We start from the raw sequence: 22,500 nt of genomic DNA, 5'->3' as shown, positions 1-22,500 counted from the left end.
TATATATATATATATATATATATATATATATATATATATATATATATATATATATATATATAATATACATATGTAATGATAACATTGACATAACATCACATATTTTACCATATTTGCAATCACATGTAACTGCTCACTCATGAAAATGGGCTCCAATCAATAATTTATGAAAGGAAATCACTGGCAAATGCAAATGTGTCAATTAAAAGAAATGCACCAAGTGCCAGTTGATCTGCACGCACAATAACCTATCCCTCAAAGCTTCATAAAGAATCATCTTACCATAAGGAGTCTGGCTGACTTTTGGAATCTTGTACGTCTTGTCTTCTTCCTTAGTTGCACTCTTAGCACTATTTGTGTTTTCTTCGTCTTCTTCCTCATCCGAAGAAGACCCAATATTGTCAAGGTTCCCTTTTAACCTGGTTGGGTCATCTTCACTAAGGACACCTTCCGTTGCTATCTGTTCATGGATAATTGGGAAAACATACATGGAACGTTGCAATCAAAATTTTCTTTCTAAAACTTTTTGTCCACCTGTCATTGATTTCATTCCAGTGAAGGGTCTCATAGCATTTTAAATTACTGGGGACCAAAGGGGTCTCTTAGTAAGTGGATTTGAGTTCTAACAATGGCCACAGTTTAGAATTGGAATCCATTCGCCTATTGCTTAATGGTCCTTCACTCCCGAAACCGAAGTCCTTAAAGAAGGTGCATTCCTTGGCCTTCTAGAGTGGGAAATTGTGACAAAATGAAACCAGTGATAACAGATCAGCAATATTTAAGAGCTAACTCTAAATCCCTTGTTTTTGTAATACTATTCTCTCGATCTTTTCTGGCAATAGTGCAAACTATTATACTCTGCATATGGCTATATAGAGGAAAACTTACCTTCAAAAATTTATCAATTTGGTATTTTAGTTTATCTTCAAGAGGACGTATTCTTTCTAAAACCACTCTCAATTCAACCAAACGGTCTGAAAGAAAAAAAAAGTTACTAATATATTTTGTGTGTAGTAATAACAATATAAAAAAACAGTATGATAATGGCTTCCATATGTTTCTCAGTGTCTTTGAACTTTTTACACATTTTTTAATAACTTGCTAAAATTTTACGATATCACTATTCATAAGCTCAGTTTCTTAACCCATTCACGACGGGTGTCCCACATATGAGACACCCGTAAAAATAAACATTGCCGGGCATCCTGCTAGTGTGACGCTGTATCGGGGCTCGCACTCCGACGCAGCAACGGGCCACGGCCAGCAGGCGGACAGACTCCGGGGAAGCTCTGCCCGCCGATTTTGTAGCCACCCGGAATCTTTTATTTTTGGCTTCAAAGCATACCGGCGTTAAAAATAAATTATCAACATCTATAACCACTACCATAAAGTTAATAACAAATAAATTATATTTGATTAGCTACATGAACAATTACCATAATAACTTCCAACCTTACTGTTGTATTATCTTACATTTTATTCCACACTATTGATCAGAGCTCACCCTGGATCCAAATTATTTTTAAAAACTATCAACAAAGGCTGCCTTTTGAAAGCTTAAAATCCCATGAGTTCTGTGTGAATCATTGCAACTAGGTAAATCAACACCACAAAGAAAAGCAGTTTTCACACCTCTCCACTGTGATACTTGTATGAGACAACTGCTTACACTTCATGCAGTTGGAAGGAGGATCTCCAAATTTTGAATCCAATAAGCATAAAGGTTTCTTAAGAAAAATGCATAAATTGATAGTCTAAGATCTCTATGGAGCTTGTATGGTCCAATCTTATTGCCCCTTTGTTACCTCCTCAGTCAGATGATTTAGAAGATTTTAGGATATATGAAGAGGACAACCCTCATTCCCCCAGAAGGAAAATTATTGATGATAATTTTCAGTGTCTACTTTAGGGTAATTCTTCTCCCAGACCTCATCGCTCAAAATCTGGATCTATGTCAGTGAGTGAAATTGATGAAGTAAATGGTCCCAATAGTAAAGGCCTCTTATTAAAGAATCAAGTCTAAGTCAGACTAAGAGACCTAGATTATGTAGTAGCTCAAGCAACAGACTTTTGGGAAGAACAAAAAACAGATTTGATTCCATTTACCAAAGTTAAAAGAATGAATGTTGAAGTAGTTCTAAATATGGTAAAAAATGTTACTGTTAGATGTTTTTTATTACAAAGATCAAGTGCTATAAAACCTGTTGACTTCACAAAAGTTCAGAAAGATCCTTTACAAAATCTAAATATCAAAGATTTGAACATCATGATGAACTCTGCTAAAATTCCTTTTTGCAGGTTTGACTGTAGAAATTCTTATTAGTGTCAGGAATTTTTTTTTAATATGTTCCAAACTGTGAGAAGTTAAGTGAATGGTGGAAGGAAAAAGCATCACAGTCGGATTTTCTCTCTGAACCAAGGGCTTCTAACAAGGGGTGTCCTCATGAACTTAAAAACCCTTAGACAGACCATTCTAATAAAGATGTTACTTCCAGACAAATGGCTTTATTTGGTGTTAATTTTCAAGCCTTTTCAAAGCTTTTAGCAGATAGTTCTACGGCCATCATAGAAGAGGCAGACTCTTTGTCACAACAGGACATATTAATATTTTTGAGTTGTTTTATGGTTATACATAAAGAATTATCATCTATGGCTGTCCCCTTGGTAGAGTCTCTATTAGAGAATGCAGTTAGCACTAGAATTGAGCTTAGGAAAGCATCGATTCCGAAGGAAGTTCCTGAAGCTATAAGAGCTTTACTCTTGATGGACCCACTTTCTAAAGACCACTGGGGTATAGTGGACTCGGTATTGGTATTAAAGTCTAAAGATCCAGTATTGGTTATGAAAGACAAAAGAGCTCTTTCCCATAGATTCAAATCGATAATATTGGTCAAAATTTAAACACAATTCCATCGTGTCAGAACGGCTTTCTCAAAGGTTTAGTCAGTCCTTTCAGGGAAGAAGCAAGAATCCATTTCAAACCCAATATAATTCTAAAAGACTGGATGGCATGATTTCTAGCCTCTAGGGTGGCTATACAAAGTGATTTCAAGAGGTCTCACATGGCCATGGGTTAATGAAAAAAATACCAAGAGTAAAGTTTCATGTTCCTCAAAAGAGAACGAAACTGTCGATCATTCAAAGAACAGAAGAATCAATTAAAACAGATGTAATTGAGGAATTGGAAGAAAGCGTTTTTCTAAATCAAATGTTATAATAGCACTTAGCATGAAGACATACTTATTGTGGGAAAAAAATAATAATAACAGGATCCTCTACATCAAAAAAAGTCTTCTTAACCCAAATCTGACAGGTTTTTCCTGTGCCAACCACAGCCACATGCTAGGGTGTATGATGTCAGCTGCTGAAGCAAAAATATAAAAGCATTGTGCAAATTTGGCTGCAGAATACAGAATTTTCTGCCCTTCAGATTAAAACAAGGATTGAACCCCACTTTTGCGGAGCTGTAGCTTTTAACACACTAACACTGGTATATTTTGAAGCCGAAAATAAAAGTTTCCGGGCGGCTACAAAATCGGCGCATGGGGCTGGCCTGGATTCTGCCTGTTGCTGAGTCAGAGTGCGAGCCCCGATACAGGGTCACACTGGCGGAATGCCCGGTAATTTTTTTTTCAGGGTGTCTCCTATGTGGGACACTTCTCATAAATGGGTTAAAACAACAGTGCACAGAACCAAATAAGCAAAAAACAGTTTGGCATACAAAACTTGAAGCAGGATGACCACATACAGTGTGTATCCTTGCCAATCATCATGTAGTTTGGCTCATTAAAGCAAGAAAAGATGCCAAACATAAATATTGAGCTAAGTTTGCATAAGGAAAAGGCCTGATCAGACTTGTAATAACTCTTAATGCTATTGTTCCAAAAGTCTTGGGATAGCACCTTACAATAACTGATTATCCGCAACTTTACCTTGAAATACAAAACCTGACAAAATAGTTTAATTTTATTAAGAAGGAAGCTATTAGATTCAAGAAAAGCCCATTACTCTAAAAAAAATGTATAGTATGAGATAAGAATCATCTATGTCAATAAAATACACTGTATGAAATCCTCACTGAAAGGAGTACCTTTTTACCTGTACTAGGAAATCATCAGTTCTAGACAAACATAATATGAAAGTCAGTAGATGTGATACAATTAGCTCAGTGGAACATGAAAATCTTATTAGTTGTAACAAATATTCAGTTCAAACTCTTATAGAGATTGAAAGTAGGAAGACAAAATCTTACCAATAGATGGATCATTCTCTAACTTTGCCCCGCGTAGTTTACGAAGAGTCACATAGGCAAGATTGGACAAATACATCAAAAAAGATTGATTCTTGAGCTCTAGTAGACTCAGGCCCTGAAATAATATGAAGTGTAAACATAAAAGAAAAAAAGGTGTGGAGAAGGAATTGCTGTAACATAGGAGGTATTATGACTGGAAAGAGATAACATGAATAAATTGCACTGAAAAAGTTCAATCACTAACAAAAATTGCATTTATTACCAGATGTATGAGAAAAATAAAAATCATTAGCTTAAAAAATTATCAATATTCTTCATCAACTGTCCTTCCAAGTAAGTGTTGCCATCCAATCCCAACAGCATTAAATATTTCATCAGAAATGCTGAATTTAGATATAAATTTAAATGTATCTGATAAACACTACTGAGACACAAGGCCTATATGGATTGTCCTGTAATATGTTGTTACCAAGCTGTGGTCGCAGCCAGTACATAAAAGTTGTCCTGTGATTATGTTAGGTGCAAATTATTTTGCAATGACCAGACCATATTTATGAATATAATTATAAAGATTAGGCATAATATGTAGTATATATACACAATGGTCTATACAATCACATTTAAGAAATAAAGTGTCAGGTTGGAAAGGTTAGTTTTTGGCTATAAATTAATTATATAATTTATCATTCATCATCAAAGCTTAATGCCATATTACTGTTGTAGACCACTTAAAAACAAAATTGAATTGCCAATCTAATATAGTCCAGATATAGAATTATGCAACATTATAGACTTTTTTCCACCATAATGTTAGACATTAACATGTATGCATATATTACATACATATATACATACATACATACATACATACATACATACATACATACATACATTACAAATTTATATATATATATATATATATATATATATATATATATATATATATATATATATATATATATATATATATATATATATATATATATATATATATATATATATATATATATATATATATATATATATATATATATATATATATATATGCATCTTTGTCTGTCTCTCTCTCTCTCTCTGTCTATGTCTGTCTATATGACTTATTCAATTATGACCAGAAAATTGTAACAACATGGTACATACCTTAGAGGAGTTTAATTCATCATTTTCAATCTTTTCTTTTAATGCAAGGAGTCCAACAGTAACATTTTTGATGTTTGTTGTCAGATCAGCCAGTAATGCAACTCCCCGAGGCAAATCCGATGCCACAATTGCACTGATATTATCCTGTAAAATAAGCACTTCAAATAACATTCAAACGAAACAGAATTCTGACTAAATAGACAGGGAATGATATCATGAATAAAGCAAAACCACATAGACCAGGAAGGCAAAACAATATTATCATTCTTCTGTTTCTGGAGATAATTACAGTTCCTGATACATACACAAGGAATACTTCATAAAATAATAACAGTAAGCTGGGGGGAGGGGTCAAATTAAAATAATGCAAAAAATAAAGGTATGTCACTATCTAAACACTATATATAAGAAATCAAATTGCCAAGAGATATTCTAGACAAATAATAAGGAACTGATTGACAAACATAAATCATAAAGTAAGGTCTAATAAATTAGGTATTACCCTTTAGCTTCTCCATCAATTTTTGCCACAAATAGGGTAAGTATATAAATAATATGAGCAAGAATAATCAAATGTATACCATATATATTTAGAAGACGCCTGACAAGGTAAGTTATAAATCAAGTAAGTCATAAATCAAAATGTAATAAGCAGAAATATATTATAAAAGTATAATAAATATTCCTTTCACTATAATTGGAATGTCAGTAAAGTAATAAATCTTAATATTCAAACATGTCTATCACTTATAATTTTATATTCTTCTGTGCAGAATGCAGCAGTTCATGACAACAATTTCAAAGTTTTATATGTGTCCATTTCCCGCGCATCACTATAAGTAACTAATACCCTAGTGAAATATCTTCTAAGGATCTAATGTTTTCTGAATGAAAGGTAATAGAAAATCTTTTCTCAAGGAAAAGGCTTTGACACCAATAAATACATAAGAGAATCAGAAAGAAAGTCTGATGGTAGAATATGCTGACACTTTTCACTGAGTGAATGATAAAATTGAGCCTCCCCAGTCAAACCGTCATCTGATACATTGCCACTCATTCCAAAATTATTCATGATGAATTCATAATTGCTATTAACAATGGCCATCAACACCATGCTGAAACTTCCTTTGTAGTTGTAGAAACGAATTCCAGATATACACATATATTTCTCTTGAAGAAAAGTCCAAATGGACATGTATGTCTCCGGAACAATCTTTCCCAACAACTGGGCTGAAATCCAAGTTGTGTACTTGAGCTCATAATATATCTGTCCTGTCGCAAGAAACATTAGTGTGGTTTTTGGTCTTTCATGGGCTGAAATTGATTTCCTCATGAGTGTTTTTATGTTGATGATGCTTGGTCATACGATTAACAGTAATTGGAGACGTGCATCCTGGTCCATTCTAAAATTATTGAACCAGTTCTTTTCGAGTTTTAGTTCTGCAAGTATGTCCAGGTGCGATATCTTCTCTAGCCAGTCTTCCATCCACTTTTTCACTTCCTTTTACCTTTTTTTTTCTATTACTGCACAAACAACTGCTGTGGCTATGCATAAAATTCTATGTCCTCACGGGGGAGCGCCATAACCTGTATATCAAATCTACCTGGTAGTAAGACCGTGTCAGCAGTCCAAACTAAATAATGTATGGCAATAATGTAAGATATGAGCGTGTGGGGGTGGCATTAGACGGAAAGAAAGAAAAAACAGATGTGGTAGCCTACTTACGTCCATCATCGGTCGATCTATCATGACCATCTATACTTCAAAAAAGTCCTCAGAGTCAATGACATTTACGGCCCCTGTCGTAAACCAAACAGACAAGTGTGAGAATGGCTTAATAAGTGTTCTTGTAGTGTAGATCTGCCACACGTGCGTCTACACCTCGCTCCCACTCCTTCGGCTGCTGTAATGTTTACTTTCTGTGGAGATGTCGCACTAAAAATAAAAGTGTTGTATTATTGTTTTATTATCTTTCTAGCTTTATGTGAATATTCATTGGACACTGAATGATGTTGATGATGTGTAATATATACTTTATTAATCTGAATGCCGATTTTTTTATGTTGCTACCGAAATTAGTTGAGATTCGGTATTAAATCATCTTCAACGATTAGGTGATTGTTCCATTTATTCAGATGAAAATAAGCATCCATAAGTTATATTGAATTGCATGCCTATTTCTGTACTAATCATTGAGTCTACATCATTTGAGATAAATGGACAGTTTATTTTCTCTCAATGATAAAATTCTAGATAGTTATCGTACATGAGATAATTGTGTTAGTAAATTATAAGGATTGCGTGTATAATATCTTATACAACCTAGATGTAACAGATGCTTAGATAAGAAAATTATTTGAAAGTACTTTATTTTAATACTTTGTCTGTTTTCTTTTACTGAGTCAGTCTTTCCATTTCATCTTCAAGTAAATTGCATCATTCAGTTGTTTTTGCACATATGACCCCTTAACCATTCGTAGAAACACAATAACATCCTGCTCAAAAGTTGTCTCCTTATTTTAATAATTTCAAGATGAAGTTCAGAGGAAAAATGACGGATATTATGTGCATTAAGCAGTTTACGGGTAAGACTTTTCCTGAATCTGTAAAATGGCTTAAATCATGTGACGAAAAGAAGAAAAATAAAGCTGTCAATCTTTTGATGTTGAGTAAGATTTTGAAATTTAATTCTCATGTAACTTTGTAACTTTTCAAGATGCTATTATGGAATAAACAGATAAGTTGTGGAAAATGCAGAGGACACACTTAAATTGACTCTCATAAAAGGACTTTCTAAAATATACACGGTTTCTTGGATGTTGCTGGAGTGCAGATAGGCAGGAAGAATTAATGTACAGTGCATAATATTTTATAATTTAAAGTGTGTACATAAGTAAGGAATTACTGTGTCTTTCTTTCGTAACCCATATTTCCTAAAGTTAAGAACAGTATACCTGTATTATGAGTGTTCATGTATGTTGACCAAAGTATAACGTTAATGGGCCCAGTAAAATGTAAGGATTATTAATTTACATTTTACCAACTTTAGTTAATATGATCATAAAATAAACAATTCCCAACTATATTACCAGAGGTTTGATGTCCAATCTACTAGCGCATGTGTAAGCTTTGGGTATTTTGACTCATTGAAAAGAGTTCCGTCAGGCGGCTAAAGGTAACCTGAGATGAGATCATGCTGATAACAGTCAAACTGATATCTGTTCTAAATATTATGTGAAGGAATTCAATTTGATTCATTTTTACTAATAGCCAGTAATAGGAAAAAAAGGTCAGAAGAGGAGGTTAAACACATTTTCACATTTTATTCTACTATTTAAGAGATATTAATATAATTTTATTTTTTACAGTGGTTGTAAACACTGTGGCAAGATTAGCCAAAGTGTGCACCCTGCGCATCACCCCACAGAAGGTATTCTTCATCATCAATGATGCAGGTGCCGTTGGCAGTAGCCCTGGCCTGTGGGCGGAGCTAGACCAAGGCCATTTCTTCAATGAATTCAACATGGAGGGAGTTTCAGAGGAAAACAATGAAATATATCTGGAGCTGCAGCCAGGTGGGTAGAGCCCTCAATTTTTGTAATTTGTAATAATAGATATTAAATAAGAGGTAGTTAGATTTTTAGATTTTAGAAAGGTAGCTAAAGCACCTTTTTCAAATGTAATTTTTTTTATGATTCTGTCACCTGTCTTCTTTTCAAATCCACTTGAAACTGCTTGTGTTGGAAGATCAACAGTCTTGATGCTTAAAATATTAGCACAGTGTCAAGCAGTCACTTGCTAAAGCAAACACACACACACACACACACACACACACACACACACACACACACACACACACACACACACACACACACACACACACACACACACACACACACACACACACACACACACTTCTGAATTTATCTTCATACACAAAACAAATATTTTCATGGGCTTAGTAGTTTTTTTCCAATGGACAAGGAGTACCATATTAATATGTCAATACCATGAAAGTATTTAGTCAACTTTTGAACAAAGTGGCTTGCAGCCTAGTCTTCTAGCATTATGGTTTAGCCTATAATGATTGCAGATAAGTTATCAAGAACTTTAAACTCCCTCAAGTCGTCCCAGTCTGCCCGCAGTGTGAAGATCAAGTTAACCAGGAAACACAGTCCTTGTCTGACCTTGGAGGCTGAATTGGTAGGCAACAATGATGTGTATATTTTTATTTTTTAATGAAATACACATGTTTCACTTGATGATGATGATCTTAATCATCACCACCACCATCATTATCATTATCATCATCATTACCATTATCATCATCATCCCTTTCTTCTGCTTACCTCTTGATTTTGATTTTTTCCCCCCATTTTATGTGTAATGCGAGTGAAGCTAATGAAAAGCAGAATCCTATGTCTGTAAATATAAAGAGAATGCTATTAAGAATAAGTCTTGTATTCTTATAATCTGCCTTTTTTCTTATACTTCATCTATGGACTCAACTAATGTCTTCTCCTTCTTCCCTAAAGCCATCACTCTCTGTACATGCGAGGCTTGTGGTCCATGATGTGCCAGTGCAGCTGATTCCTCGTCGTCAGTGGCACCTATACCACGAGCCAGAAATGCCCCAGTTCCAAGCTTCTGTTTACCTGCCTCCCCTCCGTCAGCTGAAGCATGTAATAGAACGAATGAAAACACTGTCCCCTTATGTATCCTTATCGGCAAATAGACGAGGGACACTGGTGGTTGGAGTCACCACAGACACAGTCAAAGTTTCCACTCATTTCAGACATTTACCTATGCCTGTTTGGGGTAAGTCAGGAGTGAGATAATGTGGCATGATTTAGGTTTAATTTGTTGCAAAGTAGGCTCTATGGTTTGCAGAGGCTGTGTAATCTGATTATCCTTCTCGAATGTTATAAGGCTGTTTTCTTCTTTCTTCCTTTCTTCCTTCAGCATTTAATTAGGGTTAGAAATATATTTATGTGTGTATATGTATTTATCATTCATGTATGGTTGACTAGTAAAATAATTTATAACTTTTCCTATTTTTTTAACTATGTAACATATGTTGGCATTTTTTTATATAAATGAGCAACATAACAGTAAATAAGGTAGAAGAGGATAAAAAAATATTTAAGGCTGTAGTTCTTTCCACTTTTACAAAACATAGACAATATAGATTCCTCGGGGGGCTCAGACATAGTTTTTCTTTTCCAACAAGTTTTGATACAAATTTTCGACAACTTTTAGACAAAGTGTCATTTGGTGTTTATACTCTGACTCTGGCTTGATGAGAAAACTGTGTGATATTTGCCGTGTGATGGTTTCAGAGGGTCAGGAGGACAGCATGGAATCAGCACCAGAAGAGCTGCATACTGCCACAGTGGATATCAAGAAGTTTGCCCTTTTTTTGCATGGAGAACAGGGAGGTCCTACAAAAGTTATATGCAGTAAGTATAATACAGTTCTGTTTGGTTTTCATAATTCTCCTTTTTTCTGTTCTCATTTTTCTTTCTATTTCTCTTTTCTTTTTTCTTCTTTGTTCTCTCTCACTTTATTTATTCAGAACTGCTCCTGAAATGATAATGACAGTTGTAGAATAGAGTCTGTTATAGGTTGGGAGCCACTTCTTTCATCACTAATATTTTTTTATGCTGAAGAAAACATAAGGAAGAGAACAGAATACTGCCACATTTCTTCCTTTTTTTCACATCTTATGTCTTCCTTATTTGGCTTTGTTATTTTTTTATTGTGAATATATCAAATTAAGAATGTTATTTCAATTATCTGTTCTTGTAATTAATGTTTATATTTCATGTTTATAGATATTGTAGAAGACCGTACAATCCACATGTTCCTCATAAATGATGATGTAACACTTCAGTATTTCCTGCCAGCTGCAACCAATACATGATGACTTTCCTTACTTGTGTATATGTGCATTAGAGCTGTATTGTTTTGATAGATTATATACTAGTCAGATTTGTATCTATTTTTCTACAAAGTTAGGCAGATCAATTATCATGAATAGGAGGTGTATCTGTTTTTGATTGAAATTGATATGTGTCATTTAGCTTTGTATGATATGTATATTGATATACAATTACAAAGTAATTTGGTTATTTTCTGAAAAATATGAGAGTATATGTGATCAAAGTATTTTCCTTTCTTCCAACTGAAAGTAAAAAGACTGAAATAATAGAGTTCTAGCTTGACTGAATGCTTGAAGTTATCATTGTATTCCTGAAAACATAAAGAACACTTGTGCATCTTGCATTTAGAAATTGTCCCCTAATGATTCACCTAAATCCTGTATGTATTTTATGAAGATTTGAGTGCTAATTTGCAGAAGATAGTCCAAGAAACAACATTTGCACTAATCCATTCATTTCATCCTTAAATTCATTAACTTCTTACTTTAGGCTTATACACAAACAAACCAAGCACATAATTTGAGCCATCAGATAATATTATTACCTGACGCATCTACACTGATACTCTCATGCCTACCTATAACCCCGAGCACATTCTCAAGCATACTACATTTTTAGTTTTTGCAAAAGGATGACAAGAGCAACAGGGAAAATACCCTTTAAAAATGCAAACATTTATTAATACTTTACAATGGATTACACAAAGTGAGAAGACATCAATAACATTAAGAAGTCATGAAAGATACATCATTTGGCATTTGGGTGACTTATCCTAACTTCTTTATTTTCTAATGGTGATAACTTTGACACAGTTTTAAGTCTCTCAAAGTACTATGCAGTAAAATTAATATTTGCTTTGCAAAACAACAGCCTGCCTTTTTTTAGCAGAAACAGTATATATCTATGAGTATTTCATCAAAGAGTTTTTTTGATTATCTATTTTAATTCTTGAACTAAATCCAAAGCATACATTTCAGGCCTTCATTTCATGACTTTGGTAACAACTTATAGTGTTTGCTATTGGCATAATTAATCTATTTCTATTCCCCAAAAAAGGGTGATTTTTGTTTTGAGTTAAATGGATGAAAACTGAATACTTGAGGAAAAAGTTGTTTATTTGTATTTACTGTTCACATAAGCAAGTCAGGTTATACATTTATTTTGATTTCTTTTTTAATTTGGTGTTAAGTTATTGAAGTTTGATGAAATATTCCATAGTTACAATGTTTGGATTAACAATAATGATGTGTATATTTTTTATTAGAAGGGTAATGGACTATACTAGGTATAAAGTGTGGTTCATATTAATTGATACATCAAAATCATGTTGCAATATAAATTCTGAAATTACTTTATCACAATGTTCACATGAACACACATGAGTAAAATAGTTTAGAAACAATATGATCATAGATATAACCTTAATAAGGTACATATAGCAGTAAAAATTGCAGAATGCATTAGGAAAATGCTTATGAATATATTAATTTGTACTATATAATTGTATATTTTGACAAAAAAGAAGAAAAAAAAACAATATAACCTTCAGTTCTGATCTGTGATTATTATGCACATTCCAAGGAAGTGTATACAATATTTCTCATGGTTACTAAAAGGATAGATAAAGAGGAAGAGGGAAAAAATCCAAAAGAAATGTAACAATAAGAAAAAATGCCAAATTAAGCACAGCGGTCCCCTCTATTGCTTTATTAGTTAGTACTAAATATAATGAATACAAAGTGCATGAAAGAGCTATTACACAGAAACAAAACATTTACTTATTTTTCCCCAAAACTGGAACATTCAAAATTAAATATAAAGATGTGGGATAGGCTCATATACATATAATTGAAAAATGCAGAATTTTTATGGGCAGCAGAAGTGGACTAATCAAGGGCAAATTGAGTGACGAAGAACAACCATATAAGGCATTAAAAGACAGAGTAGATTGTGCCCCTAGATTCACCTGGGTCTTGGATACTGCCTGGTTGCCCAACCCGATTTGAAGCATATTGATATTAATTGAAGTAGTGGTAAAAAAAAAATATGTGACAACTGTATGCTCATGGGCAAGTGTGAAAGCTTTTTGTAGTTTGAAAATACAATATTCCAGGGAATCACTTTATATTTTTTTTGTAAGTGAAGAAGTGTACATTGTGAGTATGCCAGTGTTTTTGTATTTACCCACATTCTTAGTTATGAAAGTATGTATTGTTAGATTTTCAAGAAAATTAGCATAAAAGCATTCCCCAAGATTTACTTTTAACTATGTATCACAGATAGTTTTCTGGAGTAAAATCCAGGTAAAGCATTTGTTAAACACATTCATACACCACATATATTGCAGGCTGGATCACAATGACTGTGTAATGACAACATAAGTGCAAGTCTGTGATTAAGATAGTGTGAAGAACTTACCATTGTGAAGAAAATGTAGTCTAATGATATGACATACGAGAAACATTCTCAATTCATTCAGTCTGTTATTAAGTTGACATTTTAATCACTTTACATATAGAGTATCAACAAACAACAACAATAATAAGAGAACTTATTCTACATGTAAATCTTACTTACTATCATTCAGGTTTGGGCAATAATGAGTAGTTCATCATAATAGCTGTATGATTTTTTTAGAAAAAGTAGCAATGAGAAAGACCTTTGCAAACCAGATGTAGTTGCCGCATTTTGATGAAGTCCTCATCAGAATATCATAGATCAAGACATGAAAGATATCAGTTGCATTCTTTTCAGAATAAAATGATTAATTCTCATTTATTCTTTTCTTTATTTATGAAAATAAACTTATATAACTATTTCCTCAGAAATTAGCTGAGTAATCTAGAATGGCAGACCTGTAGATCTCAAAACCTTACCATATCAAAAAGTTAATATACATTGCGGCTCTACTTATTCTCAAAGAAAACTCGGGAACTAAAATTCACTTGTACGTTCAGCACTGCCAATGAAACTTATAACATAGTAAGCTCGTATTTCTCATCTTCGTTATCATTATCAAATAGTTGAGATGGTAACCATGTAGGGAGAGGAATCAGTTATTATATTCCCTTCCTATTGTACAGGTTCTTTGTTTTGATATGAAGTGGAGTGAGTCCAGTCAAGTGAAAATTTGATATAGCAAAAGGGCACTTGTTAGCCGAATGCCCATAATCTGAAAACTTCTAGAGAGGGGCACTGATTCAATGTAGTGTTCAGTCATCATATTGTATAAAATGCAGACTTCTCTCATAACATGTATTTATCACACTTCCATCTAAAGTGAACGAATAAGGAAACAGATATCTTTAATGAATACATGTTTAACACAGCATGCACATGTACGCATATACCCACAAACTAACACACACTCACACACATTTACATATACACAAATATGAAAATCTTTGTCTATATTGTCTTTAAAATCCATGCTGAAATAAGAGAGCAAACAGCACTGACGTTTACAAAGGATTTCTCCTGCAATTTACATTTAGAGGAACATGTGTTACAAAAATGCTCTCTATATAAAATGAAGTTTTGGTGAGGTAAATGTTCAGTGTGCTCACAAAAATGGTGAATAGTTACATTATAAAATTTGGACGGGTACTTATTTGCTATCTTTGGTTGGGTTAATTTGCTATTTTTGTCATATATTTGTTTTTCTTTAACTTTATGTCCCTTATGGGAGAAATTATCTGCAATATAATTCTCCTGCCTCACAAAATAGTTCTACAGTAATATTATCCTATGGCTTACAACAATAAGGTGTCTAAAATCGGGAAGACTTCGGCCAGAAAACCTAACATAGTGCAAACCACCGAATAAAAATATATTCAAACATCGGCACTGGGACGGAGAGCATTTTTTCACATCATTCTACTTCTGAAGTAGACTACACGCAATGAGCTTTCTTAGGAGGCACAAGGCAACCCTACCTAAGGCCCGGCATCGGAACGCTTTTCCTCTTCCTTAAGGGTCACCCGGCAGTCTCAGCCCCTCCGCTCAAGGTCTATGTAAGCACTTGCCTCTGCATGCCTAGCTTGGAACCAACAATGGTGCTTGAGTCTCGAACTCCTTCCTACCGCGACCAGCTACATGCAAGAAAAGTGCCTACACGGGTGGTGTTCAGGGTGATCTCTGCTATGCGTGGTGGTCGTGGAATAGCCCTGGAGTCAAAGTGGGCGTGGCGACGCGGGAGTTCCGCCGCGTCTGGAGCCCCTCGCCCAGGTCGATGTCCATGTTGTCGTCCTCGGGCGAACTCACGCGCTCGTGCCGCACCTGTCGCTCTTGTCGGATCTTCTTCATCTCGTTCTCGAACAGCGTCTCCTTCTCGACCTGTTCGTGCGAGGACAAGGTGGGGAGAAACGGTCGCTTATCAGATTAACAAAACTTTGAAGAATATAGGGTTATAAATCTAAATTATGAGATGCTTTGAAAGTATGTTCATCTTAGCCCCGGGTACTTTTGCAAATGATAAACTCGACGTCACAAGAGTCTGAAGACCTGTTACTTGGTGTAAAAAAGCAAAAAAGAATACAAGAAAACCCATGAGCTTCGTTGCAATGAAGAACATGCAATTGACGGGACGTTATTTAAACAGGTTAAACTCAAACGTCAAAACTGAATTCCAAATGCAAGCAACACCATTCAACCTGAAAGGAATCGTCCCAAAATCCAAGAAAACCCAGCATCACTTCCATATTCTCAAAAAATACAAAGTACCGCCTCGCAAGAACTCCCATACCTTCTTCTCTCTCAGCATCTGGTTCTTCACCTCGACGGGGATGTCTGGGATGGACATGGCGACGGCGCTCGTCAGGCAGAACACGATGTGCTGGTGGCGGGGAAAAAGAGAAAGGTTCAGTTGGTGCACTTCTTGGAGGCTGTGATTTCACATTCCCTCTCTGAGATATACTTGAAAGTCTGACGAAAAAGATGAAATCGGTGGAGTGTACTTTGAAAGCACATTACTTTTTTCATATTTTGTTGGCTAAGTTGAGGTGATATAAACACTTGAAAATTACATTGATTATCTATAAACACTATGACATTAGATATTTCCTTAACAAATTTAGTTCCGGTGTTTATAGTACTTTCACTCACCACTCTCTAAAAACAACACACATATCACACTCATCATCATTCCTATTGTCATCAGGATTCCAGTTACCCTTCTAACTCCGACGTACACAGACGCACTGCACCCTTTTCCCTCAGATATTAGCTGTGTGTCTCCCCTCTTCACTCCAACGTACTCAGACACATAGGCCTTTTCCCTCAAATATTAGCTGTGTCTCCCTCCTTCACTCCACCCTGACCTTTTCCCTCAAATATTAGCTGTGTCTCCCTCCTTCACTCCACCCTGACCTTTTCCCTCAAATATTAGCTGCGAGTGTCCCTCCTTCACTCCAACGTACTCAGACACGCAAGCCTTGTACCTCAAAGATGATAATGAAGGCCAGACGAGCAGCAGCCACGTGCCAGAACTGCTGGTTGAGGTCGTAAGGGTTCTCGTCCGCCGGGCCGTTGCGATACGCCTTGTAGTAGCACAGTTCCGGCCAGCCCGTGCGGTTCTCGGGGCCCATCTCGTTCGTGTACTGCGACGTGTTGAACGCTGAGGGAGGAGGAGAAGGGTTAATGGGTTTGTTTCTTCGTTGTTGTTTTTTTGTTTAGGGTAGTTGTGGAGTGGTGGTGGGTGGGTGGGTGGGGGTGGGGGTGGATGTGGATGTGGATGTCGGTGTGTGTGTGTGTGTGTGTGTGTGTGTGTGTGTGTGTGTGTGTGTGTGTGTCTGTCTGTCTGTCTGTCTGTCTGTCTGTCTGTCTGTCTGTCTGTCTGTCTGTCTGTCTGTCTGTCTGTCTGTCTGTCTGTCTGTCTGTCTGTCTGTCTGTCTGTCTGTCTGTGCGCGCGCGTGTGTTTGTGTATGGGCGTGTTTATGAGAGCTCGTGCGTGGGTGTCTGTATACGCGTGGGTCTCCCCTGCCCTTACGAATTTAAAATAGAAAACAAAAAGACAGATGACACAAAAACAAAAGAAAAAAACACCGAAAGAGGCCCCGAATCCTACCCGAAAGACTGCTTTTGACGTATCCCACCAGGTTGTTGCTGTTCGAATACTGGTACATGTACACGAGTCGCGGGATGAAATCGCTCGTGTAGGAAATAACCAAAGCCTGTCAGAAAACAATACAAAGATATCAAAGAGAAATCTGTATCTAAAAGAAACGTTACTCTAAAATAAGATCATTTTATGAAATATTATGATAAATGGTAATAACAGAGACAAATTAGGTCGCCAAAAGTTCCCGCAGAACTTAGGGTCCTCGCGAACTCGACGGAGACTTACGTTCGTGACGACAGAGAAGTAGGTGATGCCCTTGAGGATCGAGTACCAGATCCCGATGTCCTGGATCCTCTCAGCGCGCGGCCGACGGCACTGGGTGAGGTACTTGAAGGCGTCCAGACGGATCTCGATGAAGTTATTGATGAGGGCGAAGAAGGGAGCCAGAGGGAAGGCGGCCACGAACATCGTCACGAAACCGTATTGGATCACTGCCACGAAAGAAAAAAAAAAAAACAGAATGAGTTTCGAAATAATTTTAAAGTCTGAATCCTTAATTACATGCTCTGACCAGCGTCATATCCAGACCATTTTTTCACAACCAGAGGAATACCTAACGTTTTTTTTTCTCGGTGATTCTGACCTAAAAAGTCGTATTGTTTCGCTTTTGTTTATTCGATGAATCACTGGCGTGTGCAATTCGTCTGTTTTTATACATATGGGAAATGGATAATATATGCTCAGTAAGGAAAGGGCATTGGCGTAGATTCAGCTAAATTACAGACGAGTACTTGCAAAATAAATAAATTAGACAAAAGATATGCAGAGATAACAGAGAGAACCGCGCTGACCCATCTCGAGGTATTCGTTGAAGAGGGAGAGCCTGGTGTACGGAGCGAGGTCGTAGTCCTGCTCCCAGCGCGTGTAGGCTTCGCTGAGATGGTTGTCGTGGCCCGTTCGCTTGTTCCACCACACGCGCAGGATCCTAAGGAAGGTGAGAGAGAAGAACTGTAACGCTAACTTAAGAAATTCCAAGATTCACAGGCTTTTTTACAGCATTCGAAAGTAGAAAACGGCAAAAAGGAAGGTGAAAGAGAAGAATTGTAACGCCAACTTAAGAAATTCCAAGATTCACAGACATTTTTACAGCTTTCGAAAGCAGAAAACGGCAAAAAAAGTCGACGTTATTGGTGCATTGATTATTCCACTCTTACTCACGGCCAAAATATTTCGATAATGTTGTTGAAGAATTGCTTTCCCAGCATGATGATGATGAGCTGGACGCACAGGTCGAAGAAGCACCCGGCAGAGTCGCACATGTCGTAACGAGCCTTTGCGAATATGTTCCTTCTGACTTCTATGTCTCCGGGGTGGTACAAGAAGCGACCCTGGGGGAGAGGTTGGCTGTGTTGTCGTCTTTTTACGTGTAATTTTACCGGGGTTAATCTTGCAAAAGCTTTCTCTTGAGGGGTTATTTAAATTGTTATGGAAATATTTTATTGGTGTATCAACTTTACTCAATATGTCTTCTCAATGTGAATTTGATGAAATGTATTGACGCTTCCATGAATATATTTTGACAGTCTCTCCCAAGATTGGGAGATTGGGCCTTTGTAGCCGCGACATGGGACCTGATATTGCAATTATTGTTTCCCTTTTTATATTATTTCCTAATTCCAAAGGCCAATTTAGAACAATGCAATCTATAAATTAGCTTAAAAGAAGAGCTTTTGATGAAGAAAGACGTCCTCTATCAAGCGTGGAACCGTACCTTAAAGAATGCGATGTAGATGAGCGAAGCGTAGTAATTGATGAACTGGAAAATGAACATCTTGAGAGTGAAGGAGTCCTCGTACTCCGTCTCAGTCCGCGGAACCTCCAGGCTGGTGAGCCACGCAACCAGCTTCTCGTAGACCTGGAATTTGGAAGGTCATTAGATGTGGAAGTTACAGGGCTATTTAGAGAAATTATTAAGCCTGGAATTTAGAAGTCCATTGAAAGACGTGAGCCACGCAACCAACTTCTCGTAGACCTGCAATTTAGAAGTTCATTAAAAGACTTGCAAGTTATAAGGCTATTTAGAGGAATTTAGAAGTACATTGAAAGACGCGGAAGTTACAAGGCTATTTAGAGGCATTATCAAACCTGGAATTTAGAAGGTTATTAGACGTTATCAGAAGTGTTCATTATGAAACATTAGAGTAGAATAGAAAAAAAACAAGGAGTGTAGGATGTGTCAGTGCAGAAAATGTAGTTATTAGCACAGAGATTATAAGTGAATAGCAGAGATCTTTGCAAAAGGATGATGACGATGAAAATGGAATTGGAGACTACAAGTCCTCCTTACAGTGAATCCTATTACAAAAGCAGTAGATTAAAAGGTAATAGACGGGAAAAATGGAAGTACAAGAGATAGTGAAAGTGGTTTCAGAAAAAGCCAGAGAAGAACAGAAGAACCGGAAAGGGATATCAAAGAGAAACCGGGAAGAATACAAAGAAATATCAAAGAGAAATTGGAATTACGAAGAGATGTCAAATAGAAACTAAGAAGAAAACAAAAGGACAACAAAGAGAAACCAAAAAAAGTACAACGAGACATCAAAGAGAAACCAGAAAGAGAACAAAAAGAAATAAAAGAGAAACCGAAAAGAGAACAAAGAGAAACCGGAAGGAGAACAAAGAGAAATAAAAGAGAAGCCGAAAAGAAAACAAATAGACACCAAAAGAGAAACCAGAAAAATAACAAATGAACATCAAAAAGAAACAAAAAAATAAGAGTACAAAGAGACACCAAAAGAGAACCCAGATAGAAAACAAAGAGAAACGAAAGAGAATCCACAGCACTCACGAAATTGAACATGATGATGAGCACGAGGTTGATGAAGGCGGCGGTGACGGAGGTGGCCAGCTTGGCGTTGCGTCGGATGAAGTCGGAGTCCGTCTGGTAGATCGCGAGGCCGACCGCTATCCGGTAGACGATCACGCTGAAGACCGAAGCCAACATCACGAACAGCTGACGAACGGGAAGCGCGTGGTTAGTATCTTTGGGAGGGACGTCTTTCGTGTGATATGTCCTGAGGCGAAGTGTGAGAGTATCGTCTGGAGGTATTTTTGAAGGAGTTTCAGGAAGGATATGAAGGTCTTCTTTTGTCAGTATCTTTCGGGAGGGATATTTGAGAGAGTTTCAGGAAGAAGGGCATGTGATAAGGACTTCTTTCGTATGATATGTCCTGAAGCGAACTGAGTATCGTCTGTAGCTATTTTTAAGTGAGTTTCAGGGAAAGTGAATACAATAAGTACTTCTTTCATATAATATGTCCTGTGGGTATTTTAAGTGTTTCAGAAAAAAGTGAATATGATAAGTATGTCTTTCATATTTTATGTTTTGAAGCGAATTGTATCATGGGAGGGCATTTCTTTAATGATTTTAAGTAACAGTGTTTAAAATACGTCCTTCAATCGAAATAAAATGTCCTCAAGAAAGTAGCCATATTCACCATCACGAGGATGACCGAATAGGAGGCGACGTAGCGCGAGATCTTGTCCATGAGGGGCATGTAAGGCTCGGGTTTGTTGGTCACCGGGTTGATCCTCGTCGTGGTGACCTTCTCCTCGTACTCGGGCCGCAGCTCCTCCTCCTCCTCGTAGTTCTCGAGGTCCCACTGCCACTGGATCACCGACTGCTTCCGCTTCCATAGTTCCAGGAACATGGTCGCTAGGGGGAGGAAAAGATCGCTTCGATAAGATGCTGATAAAGTTGTGAAATAGACACACACAAAAAGAAATAAAACGGGGAGTTTGGCACAGATGCATAGGAAATAAGGCTGACGGGAAACGAGGAACAACAATGATCAGTTCAACAACGCATAAACTACCAAGAAAACCAACAAAAATGAAAAACACACGAAAGCTAAAACCCAAAAAATACAGACCCCTCCCCCCTCAAAAAAAATAATAATAAATAAAAAAAATAAAAAAATAAAGTATTTTTCTTCTTTTCTCTTGCGAATGAGAATGAAAACCCTGAGGAAAAACTCACCCCAGAAGGACATAGCGATGGAAAAGAAGACTGTGGCGGGGTTGTCGAACAGGAAGGTGATGTAGGCGTTCGCACAGCTGTCGCCCAGCTTCCAGAAGTCGCAGAGGCGGTCACACAGCGGACACATGATGATGGAACTGGTGTCTGAGGTGTTGCTGCAGATCTCCTCGCTAATGGGTGCCGACAGGAAGGGAACAAGACGTTATTAAAAGGCATTTCCTTGATATGAAAGCTAGAATTAGAGATTTCAGTTTTTTTGTTTTTTTTCAATTCTAGCTCTGGTGACCAAAAAGTTGTAGATTATTTTTTTTATCAGATAAGACTGACCCACCATTTCTAGATTTATTCAAACAATACTCTCACCCCCTTCCCCCTCAAAAAATGATAAAAGATAAGAAATGAAGATACTTGACGCCCCCCAAACGAACCCGTTACCTCGGCTGGTTAAAATCCGAGAACATGATGAAGACGCCGCAAGTGAAGGTAAAAATCCCGAAGAGCGAAGCCGGGATGAGCATCTGCGTGTAGAAGCCGAGCCAAGCGAAGTACATCGCCATCTTGTCGCCGAAGTAACGCCGGATGACGTGCAGAGGCTGGGTCTTGTACCACTTCTTGAACTGCGCCCACTCCAGGTACAACAGCTGGAGGCGGAGGAGCTACGTCTTTAAGGGAGGCTTCGAGAGGAAAGGTATTGGTGGGTTATGGATGGGTAGGCTTATGTAACTTCGCTGTAAGAGCCAAACTTGCATGTGAAAGCTTTCTGGCCTAATGAGATGATTAACTGTTATCTCATATTTGGTTTCAGGAAAAAAAAAAATGCTGATTCTAACAAGTATAGCATTTTGGGGAGTTTCAGGTTAGCCGCGGGAAAGGGAATAGGAGTTATAAATAGGATTATTCAGAAGAGGAAGGTCTGTCTAAAGGGAAAAGGAAAGGAATTTTCTAGGGATCCTTCAGCAATGGAAGGTCAGTCGAAAAGGAAAAAGATGGAATAACTAGGACTCTTCAGCAACTTAAGGTCACTTTCAGGTTAAAAAGGAAAGGAATTCTTGGGGCTCCTTCAGCAGC

The 22,500-nt window shown here is 36.9% G+C and overlaps 3 protein-coding genes across 5 annotated transcripts in view; 1 reads left to right on the top strand and 2 right to left on the bottom strand.

The window, feature by feature from the left end:
- Window positions 1–7,311, bottom strand: part of LOC113821888 (neuroguidin) — a 9,681-nt gene extending 2,370 nt beyond the window's left edge. The window contains exons 1-5 of the mRNA XM_027374425.2: window positions 7,119–7,311; window positions 5,393–5,536; window positions 4,253–4,367; window positions 889–974; window positions 283–460 (exon numbers count right to left, since the gene is read on the bottom strand). Of these exons, the coding sequence (XP_027230226.2) occupies window positions 283–460; window positions 889–974; window positions 4,253–4,367; window positions 5,393–5,536; window positions 7,119–7,148 (553 nt within the window). The 5' untranslated portion in view covers window positions 7,149–7,311. The remainder of the gene's footprint in view (window positions 1–282; window positions 461–888; window positions 975–4,252; window positions 4,368–5,392; window positions 5,537–7,118) is intronic.
- Window positions 7,312–7,857: 546 nt separating this feature from the next.
- On the top strand, window positions 7,858–11,669 carry Hus1-like (Hus1-like checkpoint clamp component). The gene is made up of 6 exons (XM_027374424.2): window positions 7,858–7,978; window positions 8,762–8,968; window positions 9,487–9,596; window positions 9,929–10,211; window positions 10,733–10,852; window positions 11,228–11,669. The coding sequence occupies exons 1-6, from the start codon at window positions 7,927–7,929 to the stop codon at window positions 11,314–11,316; spliced, it is 861 nt and encodes a 286-aa protein (XP_027230225.1). The 5' UTR covers window positions 7,858–7,926; the 3' UTR covers window positions 11,317–11,669.
- A 324-nt stretch (window positions 11,670–11,993) lies between these two features.
- The window catches only part of LOC113821886 (anoctamin-4), a 90,269-nt gene continuing 79,762 nt past the window's right edge, over window positions 11,994–22,500 (bottom strand). For all 3 annotated transcript variants that reach the window (XM_070133322.1, XM_070133323.1, XM_027374423.2), the window contains 12 exons: window positions 21,868–22,073; window positions 21,433–21,602; window positions 20,891–21,108; window positions 20,242–20,406; window positions 19,165–19,308; window positions 18,612–18,781; window positions 18,245–18,378; window positions 17,679–17,884; window positions 17,400–17,505; window positions 16,774–16,949; window positions 16,080–16,169; window positions 11,994–15,670 (listed from right to left, as the gene is read on the bottom strand). In XM_070133322.1, the coding sequence (XP_069989423.1) occupies window positions 15,476–15,670; window positions 16,080–16,169; window positions 16,774–16,949; window positions 17,400–17,505; window positions 17,679–17,884; window positions 18,245–18,378; window positions 18,612–18,781; window positions 19,165–19,308; window positions 20,242–20,406; window positions 20,891–21,108; window positions 21,433–21,602; window positions 21,868–22,073 (1,980 nt within the window). In that variant the 3' untranslated portion in view covers window positions 11,994–15,475. The remainder of the gene's footprint in view (window positions 15,671–16,079; window positions 16,170–16,773; window positions 16,950–17,399; window positions 17,506–17,678; window positions 17,885–18,244; window positions 18,379–18,611; window positions 18,782–19,164; window positions 19,309–20,241; window positions 20,407–20,890; window positions 21,109–21,432; window positions 21,603–21,867; window positions 22,074–22,500) is intronic.

Source organism: Penaeus vannamei, chromosome 18 (genome assembly GCF_042767895.1).
Source record: "Penaeus vannamei isolate JL-2024 chromosome 18, ASM4276789v1, whole genome shotgun sequence".
Taxonomy (NCBI): domain Eukaryota; kingdom Metazoa; phylum Arthropoda; class Malacostraca; order Decapoda; family Penaeidae; genus Penaeus; species Penaeus vannamei.
Note: the sequence above shows the minus strand (reverse complement) of the source record. Positions and strands in the feature narration are given on the sequence as shown.

Excerpts from the sequence above, each read along its gene's own strand:
- Hus1-like (XM_027374424.2), top strand. The coding sequence starts at position 7,927 with ATGAAGTTCAGAGGAAAAATGACGGATATTATGTGCATTAAGCAGTTT. Across the intron at positions 7,979-8,761 it reads GTGCATTAAGCAGTTTACGG|TGGTTGTAAACACTGTGGCA; the intron begins GTAAGACTTTTC and ends TATTTTTTACAG. Across the intron at positions 8,969-9,486 it reads ATATCTGGAGCTGCAGCCAG|ATAAGTTATCAAGAACTTTA; the intron begins GTGGGTAGAGCC and ends TAATGATTGCAG.